The 17,845-nt window shown below is 41.6% G+C and overlaps 1 protein-coding gene across 2 annotated transcripts in view; it reads left to right on the forward strand.

Moving 5' to 3' along the window:
- The first annotated feature begins 11,841 nt into the window (after positions 1-11,841).
- The window catches only part of RBMS2 (RNA binding motif single stranded interacting protein 2), a 74,435-nt gene continuing 68,431 nt past the window's right edge, over positions 11,842-17,845 (forward strand). For both annotated transcript variants that reach the window (XM_075265595.1, XM_075265594.1), the window contains exon 1: positions 11,842-11,969. In XM_075265595.1, the coding sequence (XP_075121696.1) occupies positions 11,904-11,969 (66 nt within the window). In that variant the 5' untranslated portion in view covers positions 11,842-11,903. The remainder of the gene's footprint in view (positions 11,970-17,845) is intronic.

The following is a 17,845-nucleotide window of genomic DNA, read 5'->3' on the forward strand; positions in this document are numbered from 1 at the left end:
TGGGACAGCAGGGGAAGCATGTCTGGGGGCATAAAAGTCACTTTATTTCATGGAAATCCCTGTCAGTTTGCGATTTTCGCAAGCTAACTTTTCCCCATAGAAATGCATTGGCCAGTGCTGATTGGCCAGAGTACGGAACTCGACCAATCAGCGCTGGCTCTGCTGGAGGAGGCGGAGTCTAAGATCGCTCCACACCAGTCTCCATTCAGGTCCGACCTTAGACTCCGCCTCCTCCGGCAGAGCCAGCGCTGATTGGCCGAAGGCTGGCCAATGCATTCCTATGCGAATGCAGACTTAGCAGTGCTGAGTCAGTTTTGCTCAACTACACATCTGATGCACACTCGGCACTGCTACATCAGATGTAGCAATCTGATGTAGCAGAGCCGAGGGTGCACTAGAACCCCTGTGCAAACTCAGTTCACGCTAATAGAATGCATTGGCCAGCGCTGATTGGCCAATGCATTCTATTAGCCCGATGAAGTAGAGCTGAATGTGTGTGCTAAGCACACACATTCAGCACTGCTTCATCATGCCAATACAATGCATTAGCCAGTGCTGATTGGCCAGAGTACGGAATTCGGCCAATCAGCGCTGGCTCTGCTGGAGGAGGCGGAGTCTAAGGTCGGACCTGAATGGAGACTGGTGTGGAGCGATCTTAGACTCCGCCTCCTCCAGCAGAGCCAGCGCTGATTGGCCGAATTCCGTACTCTGGCCAATCAGCACTGGCTAATGCATTGTATTGGCGTGATGAAGCAGTGCTGAATGTGTGTGCTTAGCACACACATTCAGCTCTACTTCATCGGGCTAATAGAATGCATTGGCCAGCGCTGATTGGCCGAATTCCGTACTCTGGCCAATCAGTGCTGGCCAATGCATTCTATTAGCTTGATGAAGCAGAGTGTGCACAAGGGTTCAAGCGCACCCTCGGCTCTGATGTAGGAGAGCCGAGGGTGCACTTGAACCCTTGTGCACCCTCAGCTCTGCTACATCAGAGCCGAGGGTGCGCTTGAACCCTTGTGCACACTCTGCTTCATCGGGCTAATAGAATGCATTGGCCAATCAGCGCTGGCCAATGCATTCTATTAGCGTGAACTGAGTTTGCACAGGGGTTCTAGTGCACCCTCGGCTCTGCTACATCAGATTGCTACATCTGATGTAGCAGTGCCGAGTGTGCATCAGATGTGTAGTTGAGCAAAACTGACTCAGCACTGCTAAGTCTCTGCATTCGCATAGGAATGCATTGGCCAGCCTTCGGCCAATCAGCGCTGGCTCTGCCGGAGGAGGCGGAGTCTAAGGTCGGACCTGAATGGAGACTGGTGTGGAGCGATCTTAGACTCCGCCTCCTCCAGCAGAGCCAGCGCTGATTGGTCGAGTTCCGTACTCTGGCCAATCAGCGCTGGCCAATGCATTCTATTAGCCCGATGAAGTAGAGCTGAATGTGTGTGCTTAGCACACACATTCAGCTCTACTTCATCAGGCTAATAGAATACATTGGCCAATCAGCGCTGGCCAATGCATTCTATTAGCTTGATGAAGCAGAGTGTGCACAAGGGTTCAAGCGCACCCTCGGCTCTGATGTAGCAGAGCTGAGGGTGCACAAGGGTTCAAGTGCACCCTCGGCTCTCCTACATCAGAGCCGAGGGTGCGCTTGAACCCTTGTGCAGCCTCGGCTCTGCTACATCAGAGCCGAGGGTGCGCTTGAACCCTTGTGCACACTCTGCTTCATCAAGCTAATAGAATGCATTGGCCAGCACTGATTGGCCAGAGTACGGAATTCGGCCAATCAGCGCTGGCCAATGCATCCCTATGGGAAAAAGTTTATCTCACAAAAATCACAATTACACACCCGATAGAGCCCCAAAAAGTTATTTTTAATAACATTCCCCCCTAAATAAAGGTTATCCCTAGCTATCCCTGCCTGTACAGCTATCCCTGTCTCATAGTCACAAAGTTCACATTCTCATATGACCCGGATTTGAAATCCACTATTCGTCTAAAATGGAGGTCACCTGTTTTCGGCAGCCAATGACTTTTTCCAATTTTTTTCAATGCCCCCGGTGTCGTAGTTCCTGTCCCACCTCCCCTGCGCTGTTATTGGTGCAAAAAAGGCGCCAGGGAAGGTGGGAGGGGAATCGAATATTGGCGCACTTTACCACGTGGTGTTCGATTCGATTCGAACATGGCGAACACCCTGATATCCGATCGAACATGTGTTCGATAGAACACTGTTCGCTCATCTCTAAATATTACATTTAGCAAACTATCCTGAGCCATATGTCTTTCCAGTAAGTCAGTCGCCTATCAACTGTCTACAACAGAGCATAGCATATGTGCTAGTATTCTCAGACACTATTCTAGGGCATTTTGATTAGTAAATTTGCCCCACTGTTACTACATTTAGGATGTCCATTTTAGACCCGTTGCACACGACCGTGGCCGAGATCCATGTACTACCCTTGTTTTTCCCAGGTAGCACACTCACCCATTCATTTCTATGGGCACGTGACCATGTTTTTCACTAATCAGTTTGCAAGCTGTGATTCCGCACCGCATCATATAGACCATGTCCTATTCTGTTCAGTGTTTGCGGAACAGACTGGCTGATCCTATGGGAGACTAAAAACCTAGGACAGCCCATTGATATACTCAGTGTGTCATCAGTATGCCAGCCGTTTTCATGGACAAGCTAGGAATATCATTAGATGTCTCCTGTGTTTTTATATGGTGGATCCGCAAACTAGGATCACACACTGATGACACTCAGTCAGGTTTTGCGGACATACTTCACTGAAGACACACTGAACACATACTGAAGACACTCTGTCCGCAAAAACTGAAGACTAATTACTAGTTTGCTGACCGCAAAATACACACAGTCGTCTGCAACTAGCCTAAGGATATGTTCACACGGTCAGTGATTTTCATCAGTGATTGTGAGCCAATACCAGGAGTGGGTTAAATGCACAGAACAGGTACAGATATTTGTAATATATCTGATCTCTGTGTAGTCTCCATTCCTAATTTTGGCTCACAATCACTAAACAAAATCACTGACCAAATACTGACCGTGTGAAAGCCACCTTAGGGCCAGTTCACACGTAGTTAATGTGCGCGCATACTGGCACGTATATAAGTGTCAGAATGTGAGCGCTCAAAACTGATCACATTCATTACGTGCGTAATTTTGCGGCTGAAAAATTACGCATGTTATATGCCTGTAATGACCAATTGAAATGAATGTGATCTGTTTTGAGCGCTCACATTCTGACATGTGTATATCTGCCAGAATGCACGTGCGTTAACTACGTGTGAACTGGCCCTTACTGTGAAACAGCTGGTTATATTCAGCTTCCCCAATACAGCTTAGGGGGCTTCACACTTGCGCCCCTGTGTCATTCTGCCAGGTTTCTGTCCTATGCCCAGGAGAAACTACATAGGGGACGACTTCCCGGCGGTCAGTTTTAAAACCCATTCATTTGAATGGGTTTTAAAAGCAAACCGCTGATGTCCGTATGCGGCCTCTATGTGGGGAAACCGTTTTTTTTTTTGGCTGGATACAAAGTTGGACATGCAGAACTTTGTGTCCGGCCAGAAAAAAATGGTTTCCCCATGGAGAGGCTGCATACGGACACCAGCGGTGCTTTTAAAACCCATTCAAATGAATGGGATTAAAAATTGACCGCCAGGAAGCTGGCGAAATGACACAGAGCACACAGGGGTGCAAGTGTGAACGTCCCCTTAGGAACTTAAGAGCCTTCTAGTTGATGCTGTGGTCAGCTAATGCACGACAGGAAAAGTTTTTGATCTTTTTGATCCTTGGAGATAAACAAACATTTTGGGTTCTAGTGAAATTTTTATCAGGGGGAATCAAAGAAAAAAAAAAAATCAGGTGCTTCATTTTGCAAAGAAGGGGTCAATTTTTTTTTCTAAATGGGGTGTCAAATATCAAGTCCTGCAACAAATATTCAAGACAAAGTTAGACAAGTCTTCCATATTTAAGAAAATAAATACAAAGTGTGGACAAATATGTTGTATTTCCATTAAAATTGAATTCTAAAATAGACACCTGAGCTATCGATTCTGTGAATGTGTAAAATAAAACTGATAATTTGTAAATGCTGATTTTTTTTTTTTAGAGGCTTTAGAGGTAGTATTATGTAACTTCCACACGAACCCCTCTCACCTTACTCCCCCCCTCCTTCCTCTCTCTCCCTCTCATACACCCCCTCCCGTTCTCTCTAACTATCCTTCCCACTACTAGCTCTTCCCTACCTACTCAGCCCAACTACTGACCCCATTATATACTTACCTCTCTTCCTTCCAGTCTTCTTTCTGTGGGACAGCCCCTCCATCTTTACTGACTCTGAAAGGTGCATGCTCTTCTCCATCGCTGCTCTATTCTCTGCAGCGATGATCCACATCCACTGCGCATGCGCGGGATCTGCACAAAAGAGCAGAGTGCAGAGCAGCGCTTGAAGAAGCAGAAGTCAGAAAAGAAGGAGAAGCCGTTCCACAGGAAGAAGCCTGGAAGGTAAGAATGATGGGGTGGATGGAGTAGTAGAGACGATCTGTTTCCGAAAATGAGGAAACAGATCATAACCGGATATTATAAAATGCTATTTCATTAATTATGTTATTTCAAAAGTAAGAGGGGGAGGGTGTTTAGATTAAAGTAGGGCTTTCCATTTATCCTAGACAACCCCTATAAGGCCTGACGTACACTATCAATTCCTTGGTTGAACGGCACATGGATGATGTGTTCTGAGAAGAGGTAGTTAAAACATTTCATTCTCGTACAGAGTTCCTATATCAGTACTTTAGGGTAAGGACATACATTTAGGTTTTGTTAATGCAGACGCTGTCAAAATCAGACGGGGATCATAAAGAATGAGACCCTATAATGGGCAGACCATATGTCATTTATTTTCAATTCACTCCTGAGTTCAAAAATGGAATCAAAATAACCTGAATGTGTGTCCTTACCTTTACAGAAATTAATGTAGAATTTAACCCATTATTTAACTGACCTCGTGAATTTCAGTTATTGTAGGGTGAGTTTATTAGGCAATGGTGTGAATTTGGTCCAATGATACAGAACATATTTTTAAAGCTAAATTCAGACAAAGAGTATTGTAAACGTAACATTTATTATACTGTAGTAAGAAATATCATACTGTCTTCTCTGCTCATCAAATAATAGGTGATAGACGTCTGCTTGTTGGGGTTGCCACCACGAGGTCCAGTCATGAGAAGGGGGGTCTCTTGTTCACCATATTAATCAAGCAGTGGTCATGAGTAGGCAATGGTGCTCAACTCAAAGCCTGAGGGACTATGAATATAGGCAAGTACAGCACTCATTCAGTCCCGTAGACTTTTAATGGACTGACTGCGGTGGGACACTTATCACCTAACCCCGTGATGGCGAACCTATGGCACGCATGCCAGAGGGGGCACACAGATCCCTCTATGCTGACAGGCGTGCGGTCACCCGGATCACTCACTAACGGGGAATACGGTACAGGATTTCCCGTTGATGAGCAATCGCTGCCTTCAGTTGTATGAGCAAATGCACATACAGCTGAATGCTGCCAGTGTAGGCCGCAGATCGTGCGACCGTGGCCTACACTGACAGCAGAGTTTGACTTCTGCCCTGACACAGGTGCGATGATGTGAGTCAGCGCCCGCAGTCAAAAGGAGGTGGACGCCGGTGGGTAAGGATAAGTGTGTGTGTGTGTACTGAGGAGCATATAATACTGTGTGTGTGTGTGTGTGTGTGTGGGGGGGGGGGGGGGGGGGTTTCTGAGGAGCATATAATACTAGGAGGGTGTATTGATAAGCATGTAATACTGTGTGTGGGTGCCACTGTGGAGCATATAATCCTCTGGGGGGCTACTGTGGAGCGTATAATACTGTGTGTGGGGCTGACTGTAGAGCATATAACACTGTGTTGAGCTAATGTGGTACTGTGAAGAATATAATACTGTGTGGTGGGCCTACTGCGGAGCATATAATACTGTCTGGGGTCCCTTCAATATTTATGTTACACAGTATCGGTTTTATAGCAGACGTGATATTAGTACAGGCTGTAATAACATTGCACGGTCACTATAAAACAGATCCTGTGCGATGTACTGTAAATAGTGAAAATTAATTGTTCAAAAGTACTAAATGCAGAGTCTTTACATTTCAGTACAAAGTTGTTTTGTATTATTGAAAGTTCTGTAAAGCCTCATTCACACGACTGTAATTTGTGGGTCCGTAACTGTTCACAATTGTGGATCCGCACAGTATTAAGGATAAATTGCTATGTTGGCACTCCGCGATAATTTAGTAGGTTTTGGGTTGCAGTTTGGGCACTCAGTCTCTAAAAGGTTCGCCATCACTGACCTAACCTGTGGATAGGTGATAAACGTTGGTCTTGGGAGAGTCCCTTTACTTTCTTTCTATAGTAGCTTCAGACCCAGATGGTCTATTTTCTTAGTGAGCCTAGTAAAAGGGAGGAGGAATTATTACATCTCCATCTCAGCAATTCTAACAGTAGACAAAAACCTATTTCTGCAGTTTGAAGGTCACAGATGTGGCCTTAAAGCCAGCAAAGCCTCACCATCCAGATGGATCAATAGCATCATTCTGGAATGCTATAGGCTAGAAGGAATTCCTCCTCCATGTACTGTCAACAAGACTATCTGCAGCATCTTGGGCAGAGACGTATCATTGGACCAGAATTGCGCTCCTGCTTCTTCATCTTCCATTAACCTAACACATTTGTAAAGTAGTAGTGGCTCCTACTAGGTTCTCAGCCATACAGTGCTATATCATATATTACAATTTGTGTTATCATCCATTCCTAATTATTAAATGTGTAACTTTGTTACTTAAAGAGGACCTTTCATGGATTTGGGCACAGGCAGTTCTATATACTGCTGGAAAGCTGACAGTGCACTGAATTCAGCGCACTGTTGGCTTTTTCGATCTGTGCCCCGGGGTAAAGAGCTATCGGTATCGGTACCGCAACCCTTTACAGTCAGAAGGGCGTTCCTGATAGTCTGTTAGGTATGTCCTTCTCTACAGCAATGCCTATCGCACTGTACAGTGTGAGTGAGGAGGAACGCCCCCTCCTCTCCTGATAATACTCGTCTATGGATGAGCACTGTGAGCAGAGGGAGGGGGCGTTCCTCCCCCGCTCACACTGTACAGCGTGATAGGCGCTACTGTGGAGAAGGATGTTCCTGACAGACTGTCAGGAACGTCCTTCTGACTGTAAAGAGCTACGGTACTGGGACCGCTGGCTCTTTACCTGGGGCACAGATCGGGAAAGACGACAGTGCGCTGAATTTAGTGCACTGTCGGCTTTCCAGCAGTATATAGAACTGCCTGTGCCCAAATCCATGAAAGGTCCTCTTTAAAGGGGTCGGCCACTTTCAGACCAATATTGAGATAACAAAAAGTTTCCAATATACACTCAGCGGCCACTTTATTAGGTACACCATGCTAGTAACGGGTTGGACTCCCTTTTGCCTTCAGAACTGCCTCAATTCTTCGTGGCATAGATTCAACAAGGTGCTGGAAGCATTCCTCAGAGATTTTGGTCCATATTGACATGATGGCATCACACAGTTGCCGCAGATTTGTCGGCTGCACATCCATGATGCGAATCTCCCGTTCCACCACATCCCAAAGATGCTCTATTGGATTGAGATCTGGTGACTGTGGAGGCCATTGGAGTACAGTGAACTCATTGTCATGTTCAAGAAACCAGTCTGAGATGATTCCAGCTTTATGACATGGCGCATTATCCTGCTGAAAGTAGCCATCAGATGTTGGGTACATTGTGGTCATAAAGGGATGGACATGGTCAGCAACAATACTCAGGTAGGCTTTGGCGTTGCAACGATGCTCAATTGGTACCAAGGGGCCCAAAGAGTGCCAAGAAAATATTCCCCACACCATGACACCACCACCACCAGCCTGAACCGTTGATACAAGGCAGGATGGATCCATGCTTTCATGTTGTTGACACCAAATTCTGACCCTACCATCCGAATGTCGCAGCAGAAATCGAGACTCATCAGACCAGGCAACGTTTTTCCAATCTTCAATTGTCCAATTTCGATGAGCTTGTGCAAATTGTAGCCTCAGTTTCCTGTTCTTAGCTGAAAGGAGTGGCACCCGGTGTGGTCTTCTGCTGCTGTAGCCCATCTGCCTCAAAGTTCGACGTACTGTGCGTTCAGAGATGCTCTTCTGGCCACCTTGGTTGTAACGGGTGGCTATTTGAGTCACTGTTGCCTTTCTATCAGCTCGAACCAGTCTGGCCATTCTCCTCTGACCTCTGGCATCAACAACGCATTTCCGCCCACAGAACTGCCGCTCACTGGATGTTTTTTCTTTTTCGGACCATTCTCTGTAAACCCTAGAGATGGTTGTGCGTGAAAATCCCAGTAGATCAGCAGTTTCTGAAATACTCAGACCAGCCCTTCTGGCACCAACAACAATGCCACGTTCAAAGGCACTCAAATCACCTTTCTTCCCCATACTGATGCTCGGTTTGAACTGCAGGAGATTGTCTTGACCATGTCTACATGCCTAAATGCACTGAGTTGCCGCCATGTGATTGGCTGATTAGAAATTAAGTGTTAACGAGCAGTTGGACAGGTGTACCTAATAAAGTGGCCGGTGAGTGTACTTTCTATATCTATTCCTCACAGTTTTCTAGATCTCTGCCCACTGTCATTCATTCTGCTTACTTTCAATGGATAAAAATTAGTTCATGGTCATGTGATGTACAGTCAGATTATTATGTCTGATTATTGTGATGAGACTATTCCAAGCCGTGTGACCATAGACTGGATATCACATAAGGTTATAACAAAAAGCCAGAATCCAAAAAAGTATAAAAAGTTCAGTAAACATGTCATATAACAAGGATACAATAGGGGGAATTTATTAATGTTTGTTGTCAGAGAATAACCCCTTGACAGTACATGTTAGTATAAGTACAAGTGGGTGCTTTTCTAAGGTCAACACCTAAATACTGAATATTTTGTACTAGAATGAACATTAAAAAGAAAAAAAATCCGTTTTAGGGTCCATTTACATTGACTTCAATGGGAGGCTTTTTTTCCCCACGCTGATTCTGATACGGATTCCACTCCAGAATCAGCGCCAAAATACTCAATGTGAATGGACCCTTACAATAGTCAGGCTACGGTACCAAGAACAACATACATTTACCCTCTGTTTCCTGGGTTGCTTTTAGACCATAAAATACTATTTATTTCTATTATTTTACACAATCTTTTAGACTTGCAATAGTGACTGTATGGTGGCCAGCTAAAGAAAAGATTATTTTTCAATATAGCCACATATATAACTAATGTGTTTCTTATAAAGGACTATAGACTGCTGAATAAAGCATACATGGGTATATGTATACAGTACAGGAAAATACCTTTAGTACACCATCTACGACAGAACTGCAATATCATGTGAAATTTCTGAAGACAAAGAAGACACAGCAGAGAGAAGGTTTTTTTTTTTTCTTTTTAACACAAAAACATGTATTATAGTAGCAGAATGACTGTGAACATTTTGGGCTTCCTCTCTGAATAAAAAGTTATAGAATGGATTGTTTTTACTTGATTATTGTCAAGGTTTCCGCTTGCAGTCATTCCATAGCAGCCTTCAGTGTTTGCTTCCAATGGATAGATACAGCTCTGATGATTCTTAGGCTACATTCAGATGATCAAGGTGCAGAACATCCATGGTAAACGTCCATTTTTCACGGCCATCTTGCACTTGAGGGGCACCCATTTTTATAGATTACACTGTTTGGAGTGATCTGTGCAATGGCCGAAAATAGGACATGACCTACTCACGTCCATGTGAATTTAGCCCCATTCACTGACATTGAGTTCAAGGCTAACTTGTGATGTCCATTAAAAAATGGACGTCACATAGCCATTAATCACTTTCAGTGTGAACATAGTTTAACTGTAATAAGCCACGTGCCTGTGTGTCTATCACATATCTAGGATGGATGTCTTTCCATTGGAAGTAAACAATGAAATTTCCTATTAAATGACAGCAAGCTAATATCCTGAAAACAATGAAAGATTGACACAAAGTGTATTAGAAAACTTACTCAACAAAGAATAAAGTTGTTTTTAATGCACCTTTTCTACCAATCCTTATGGCACTTTCCAGGACTGATATTAATCCCTTCATTTATTAGATGTTTATCCATAAGGGTTATCAAATTCCATAAAGGCACATGTATAGTTTTTTTTTTTTTTTTTTTTTTTTAAATGTAGATTGTGAGCCCCGTATAGGGATCACAATGCACATTTTTTTTCCCTATCAGTATGTTTTTGTAGAATGGGGGGAAATCCACACAAACACGGGGAGAACATACAAACTCCTTGCAGATGTTGTTCCTGGCGGGATTCGAACCCAGAACTCCAGCTCTGCAAGGCTGCAGTTCTAACCACTGAGCCACTATGTTGCCACTAGGCACATGTATAGTTGTGTGTGCTTCGGAGTATGGCTTGTTTTATAATAGAGGTTTTGGCGGTTTCCATTATTTTTCAATTGGGTGTCTAAACAGACTCAAAGAGAAGAGATAATAAAAGTCTTAGCATAAGCACAGAATGTAAAGAAATTTCCATATGTAAGAATTTTAGATTATTTTTCCAATAATGTCAATAAGTACTGACTTTGTATTATTTTCTAATCGGTATTGTGAATAGCTGTTTAGGTAAGACTAGGAAATATAGCTTGATGTTCTGTCCTGAAATATTCTGTAGGTGTACTTATTGCAATATCGCTGTCAGAAGAAAATCACAGGAAATATTTGTCATACAATATAATGATACAATGCAGAGTATTAACTGAGAATTTATGTTTTTAGCAACAAAAGCGATTCTTTATCTGTATGAATTCTCTGCCTGCTTTCATTCAATACAACCTTCATTGTTTATCTCCTACAAAGTGTCCACGCTCAGGTATAGACATAAAAACCAAGGCACGACTCTTATAGATACTGTAACTGTAATGAGCCAAACACCTTTGTGTCCATCCCATGACCAGGTCAGATTTTCATTGCCTTAAAGAATAAAGCAAGCAGAGATTAAAAATTATGAGGAATTGATGCAAATACTATATAGAAAACTTATATAAATATTATTTACTATTATTTAACATAAAATAAAGTTTATTTGCTAAAATTCTAACATCCCTTTAAGGTACGAGTATATTAGTTCTCTGTGCCGTCATTTGCTTATTGAGAATATGTATAGATATTACATTGATATTTGATTGATAGTAAAATCTTAAATGCTTAGAAATTAGATTTACATAAACAAACATTTCAGTAAGTTTACTTTCTACTAAATCATGAATATGTATTTTTTATGTTTTTTTTTTCCAGCTTTGCTGCATCTGTTACTAGTTCTGTACAGATCTCTTATTCTAGTCTGTGTATTTTTATTATTGCTTCTTCTAATGTTGCTTTTCATTTCCTTATTTGTTTAATAAGTAACATCCCTCCTTACTAATAATATTATATAAATAAATATACATTAAAGTAATAATAAATGTATTCTGTTAATACCGAAACGCAAATATTTACATTGAGTAACTTCGACTTATGCAAAGGCAGCTGAAAATGCCGTCACTTAAACACCAAATAAAAAGTATAAAGGCTTCTCAGGGTAAAGCTGCAAAGCAAAATTCAGTAGGAATGAAAAGGTTAACTATTAGTATCCCCCTCCTTCTCCTCACTCCCTTACTTTACCCACAGAGGGCACTAGGACCCTGCAGACCTCTACTATAGGCTGTGTTACGTCAGAGGGCTGGACAGAACTGCCAGTCTCCTGTGTCCCATCTCCCTGTACCTTAAAGGAAAAATGCTGCTGTCTGTCCCTCCAAGGGCAGGGATCGCCTCTTTCAGCTATACCAGGAGCCATAAGAAGGTAACCCTGCTGACCATACTTGTCTTGTACCCCAGTGCTACCTGGGCATACTCACATTTACTAACAGGCCTATGCCAGCCCTTAAAAAATGGTTTCACAAATGATTTGTCTGGGAATCAGTTTACCCTTGTAGAAGGCAGGGCACTTACTGGTGTGTAGTGCACTTATACCCGTAGGTGCCTATGGATCTGATCTCTGTATTCATGTGTATTGGGCTAAGCAGGAAGTGGACACTATTGGCTTTATTTCTGGTTACAATACTGCAAAACAATGACAAATAGTACAACTGGATTATACTGTCAGCTGTTATTGTCATCATGTCTCAGAAGGCTGCGTAGATTGTGCAGCTTGTGGTGTGTGATGTGTGCGTTTATGTAGCTGGATGATTTGGAAGTAACATTGAGAGAGGCACAGAGGAAGGGCATTCACAGGGAGAGAGAGGGAGAGAGAGAGAGGGAGAGAGAGAGAGAGAGAGAGGGAGAGAGAGGCGCACCCAGAGGCAGACAGGAAAGAGAGAGGGAGAGACACAGGGTGTACAAGTACAAGACAAACAACACAGGAAAACACACATAAGGCCACTGAAGGGATAACAAAAAGGAAAACGTACAATGTATCTTCTACAACTGAGAGCAAGAACACTGTACACTGCTGTGTAGACACCACAACGCAGGTTTATAGCATGGAAGCTAGGGGCAAACACTACGTAAAGAAAGGGGACAGGTACCAATGTAGTCATCTATATTACTACACATGTGTCCAGACAGCAGGGTGGTCGCTATAGTAGTGGCATCACTATGGGCACATCCCCAGGATCTAGAAAAAGATGTTACCGAATAAACTAATTGTCATAACTTATCATCCAAGCCCGCAGATAGCAAGTTCTGTATGGATTGTTACATTCTCAAGGTTATCAAGCACATCCTAAATATATGTATGTGTATAGAAATACCTGACTTACTGATGTTTAAGCAGTTAGGGTGTTGTAGTGACCGAATATCACATAAACAGTGACAGCGAAAATAATACTACCTAATACAAAACAATACAAATAGACCACATACAGTACAAATGTATATAGTTTATATTTTCATATTAATAACACATAAATCTAAACATGTAAGTTTATTTGGATACATGCTGACATTAACATTAAAGAGCCATATCTCCTGAAATAAAAGGAATACATTTCCCTTAAATTGTTCCCTTCTGTCTATTCCACAGTGGTGTCACTAAAAGTTCCTGGGCCCCAATGTAAAAATCAGTAACCGAGTACCCAAATCCCTATTTATAATACTGGGCTACAGGACCACCCGGGTTTAGTTACTCAGAATTGTACCCTGTAGGTAAACCTGAATGGTCAGGTTATCTAATAATTGTCTCCTCTGCCAGAAAACATGGGCGCCAGTACACATTCAGGAAAAGATGGCCATAATGACTGATTTAGGCTGGACGCCCAGTTATGGGATGTGTATACTGATTTGTAAAGTGTTGCGGAATATGTTGGTGCTATATAATTAAAATCTTAATAAATTATTAGTTTAGAGGGGGTCTACTGACTCTCCCGATATCATCTGTAAGAGACAAACCATAATAAATCTAAACACCTAGAGATATCTGGCAGTGTCTTACTCCAATGTACTGAGGGTATATACAGTATATGTGTGTGTGTGTGTGTGTGTGTGTGTGTGTGCGCGTGCGCGCGAAATAGCTGTCGGCCAAAAGAGAATTCAGACATCTATAGAAAGTACATGGGCACTTTAACAATTTCACACAAAACCACTAATGACCACAATTGTCACAACCATAAAATGGCTGTCAAACCATAAACAGTAATGGATGTGCTATAAACCGTCTACATAGTCAAATGGACTAGTAATACAGTACAGTAAGACAAGCTGGCAATTTACATATTACAGTCCATTAAACAATGAAACATTTAATTTTTAATACTCACAAATGCTTCTTTTATCACTTGGTGTTTACTGTCTGTTGTATTTACATTGGACTACAATGGTCGTAAACACCTAGAACTCTCCATATTGTAATCTTCTGGTGCTACGTGCACTCAGCCCTTCACCTACGTAGAAGTTTTTATTGTACTATGATTATAGCAAGTACATCAGGTTATCTCAAGCAGGAAACAATACAGCACTCCCATGGATTGCATCCTATGTTTTATTCTAAATATAACAAGGGTTGAAATACGCCTGGTGGAAGCCCTTTGTGAGACGTTGCAGGCCTCAGTTGCCTTTTCTTCAGCCATATTGGATTCTAAAAATGGTCTTCTGGTGCACTGTTTCAGGTCCCTCTGTAGACAGTTGTTTCTTTTAGGTTCTGACATCATCACTATGGCAGTCTTATTTATGGGTACGTGTATGTGTTCTAGGATTGACCTACAGCATATTGTTAATACTGATTTTGGTAATGTGAATAGACAATACATTTTAGCCATGTTATATTATGGACTTGGAAATATCTATAATGCGACATGCTTCAGCTATTTTGTCCTAAAAGTATGGAATGATACTGAAATATTAGTTCCAATATTTCCATGTGTGTGTACGATTTTGCATATTATAGTCCTACAGAAGTTGAGCACCAATCTTTGTCAGAATAGGACAAGACTTGCTGAAGATTTCTGTAATTTCCGCCTGACGATTACTGACATACATGTGGTCTTTTCTGTAATGTCATCTCAAGACCTTGGAATCAGAAGTGACTTGACTTTATAGTCTTACCTTAATATAACCTACAATGTTTACAATGCTCCTTTTTCTCAGAAGTTAAAGTAACATCCAGTTCTGCATTACTATGGCAGAATAACTCCCTTGGCAAGCTAGAGTGATTCCTAGCCTCTGTTCACACTACTAAGGTTCATGGCCGAGTGCCGCCCATGATCCATGAAAGTAGAACGTGCTCTACTTTGTAACGGCTCAGAAACACTGCTCAGTTTTCCCAGACTTGAATCTCCTATTCAAAGTCAATTGGTTCATGAAAAAGAAACTGATGTCACACTGGTGCTGTATGTGAATATTACCTAACAGTAAGTTTTCATGATTATGGGAAAATGTAATTTGCTGCCAGTTACAACAAACAGAATGCAGGCACCACTTATGGCAGCCAGCGCTCTGTAAGTGGACCACTCAGAGGAGCTGCTGACATCATGGCAGCCATTGTGAGACGGTCATTCTTATTATTACAATAGCTTCTTCTTGTAAAGGGAATGTTTCCCGCAATAATATAATACATTACATTTGATAATTCAGTTCCTCAATACAAAACATTATTTGTCTGCTGTGTTTTAAGGTGCTGTCCTACACAGCCTATAACCTAAATTTTTGGTAATCTGAGAACCACTTCATCTGTACATTGGATAGTGTAAGTCCAGCCCCAGGTGTATGGAGGTCCTTGGCCATGGAGTCATAGTATATGTAACCCTTACCCAATGGGTCCTGGCATGTGCCCAGTTTTGTCCAGTGCCAATTCCAGCCCTGGGTGCTTGTAGAGATATGTTGGTATACTATATCAGATACGCATATCTCTAATGCATTTTTCCTCTTTATTTCAATGATAACTAAATGTTCTCTGATATATTATTACAGTGCTAGATTTACAAGACATATAGTAGGTTTAGATGAACAGCAGTAGTGTCATTTTACAGTGGGGAATACCACAATTTGCAGTTGGATTAAGTTAACTAAATATGATATGTATAGTAAAAAGTCAGGCTGTAACGTAACTGCTGAGTAACCCTCCATAAACTGCATGTTATATTATATCAAGGCTGACATCTCAACTTCATCAAATCCCATGAAAGGGGTGGAAAGGAACGCAATGTAACTGGTAATATAACCGTGATCTCCAACTAAAATAAATAATCCTAGCTGACCAAAAAAGTCCAAATACAGAAAAAATGACATGTTAATGTCACAGGACAGATGAGAGAACATAGTGTTATATGCTGGAAGGAATGGTGCGGGCAGACACACAGTGATGTCATTCTACAGGTCACTGGGAAAATCCCATGTTTTATACCGGATCCAGTTACTAGTTTTCCAGAACAATTTGAAATGCTTCAGAGTCTCCTTAGTTTTTCAGGAAAAGGAGGTGTCACTGTCAACCGTAATGAGGTATTTTCTCATTCATGAAGCCATTCATTGGCAAGGTTGTAGAATGAGTTCGCATCTCTCTGTGTTGGAACTGATGTCATCTTCTCCAAAAAGTGTCCATAGTGATTCTGGATGTCTGCATATTCTATACTTGACCATCTTGCAGCGCTGTGCACCCCGAATGCCAGTTTACTGGCAAAACATGTTGTACAGTGAATTTCATTCCTTGTCTCCTATACAGTTTGGATCAGATTGCAGCTGCCCAATAACTGGATAACTGGCTAAATCTATAAGATAGCATATTGAAATAATAGAGAGCTGGTCCCTGCCATAGGAATACTCCTACCTATACAGCTATCTATTGATGGCGTTCTTCCAGTTTATTTAACTCGTGTATTTGGGTGAGTGCTAAGTAACTAAAAGACTCGAGGGAACTAGACAATGTATTTGTAATTCCTTAGTTGATATTTCACATTTTATAATTTAGCAAAATAAAAGTTATGTTTTAGACAAGAACAACAATGCGCTGTGTAATATGTTAGACAAGTAAGCTAAGTAAATATGGAAAATGAACCTTCTACTGCCTTTTTGGCAAATTGCATATAAATAAGGAAATAAGGACACACTGTTGGTCCTGTATGGCTAGGACTGAACTATTCTGGGCTATAAACACTTCATACTTCATAGGCTGTATATGTTCGCTTATATCGACCGATATTAGAGGTCACCTCTATCTACTTGCTACAGCTTTAAATAAGTTGAAGACCGCTCTCTCCTAACCTCATACCTACCATCTATATCTAAAGTCATAGATCTTCATTTATTGAACCGTACTTTAGATGATCGATCTGAATGGCTATATCATGCACATATAGGTTTACTTCCTGTATAGATAGATAGATAGATAGATAGATAGATAGATAGATAGATAGATAGACATATTTGCTAATATACTTTAAATAGATAGACTAAATGTGCCAGATTTTGCATGCTTATAAAGCACCAACATATTCAGCAGTGAGTTAGAGATATTGTCATCCCTCACTCTCCCAAGTAGGGCTAAATTCCTTATGTCTTTGGAGTGTGGGAATAGAGGAAGCTCACGCAAAGATGGGAAGAACATACAAATTCCATGTCCTTTGCTGTATTTGAAACCTAGGACTCTAGGAAAGCTGCAAGGCAACAGTGCTAACCACTAAGCTACTCTGTTGCCTATTTATGACAGTGGTTGACTCTAGATGTTGACGTCTTGAGATCTGTTGGCTTGCTTCACAACAAAATCATGCAGCAGAATTTTAAAACATTTTTAGAGCCCAGTGTCATTCTCGGTAAAGAAAAAAAAAAAGTCTTAGTTTACATCTTCAAGTGAAATCATAAAATTAACATTTTTGCCTCTATACCATCTCTTTCCCTATAATAGCTACCAGTGTACTGAAATAGCGAGATATCATAAATGCTTGGAGAGTATCTTTCTCCCCGGGCACTGTCTTTAGTTACACATGAGCAGTGGCAGAGAGCAGAGTTGTCACTCTAACCACTGCGCCTTGTCATAGCTCTTGTAAAATTATGACAGGGTTCAGAAGAACAGAATACAAGTCAGATACGCTGTGCACACATATATGTCTTAAAAAGCACAGAAATGGACAGTAAACTATTTTTATCACTTACATAAGAGGCTCAATGCATTTTATATACATATTAAATTTCAAGAGACTTCAGGATAAAGTTTTGAGAAGCAGCAATTGTAAAAACTGTGCTGACACACCC

The sequence above is a fragment of the Leptodactylus fuscus genome, chromosome 2 (genome assembly GCF_031893055.1).
Source record: "Leptodactylus fuscus isolate aLepFus1 chromosome 2, aLepFus1.hap2, whole genome shotgun sequence".
Lineage (NCBI taxonomy): Eukaryota > Metazoa > Chordata > Amphibia > Anura > Leptodactylidae > Leptodactylus > Leptodactylus fuscus.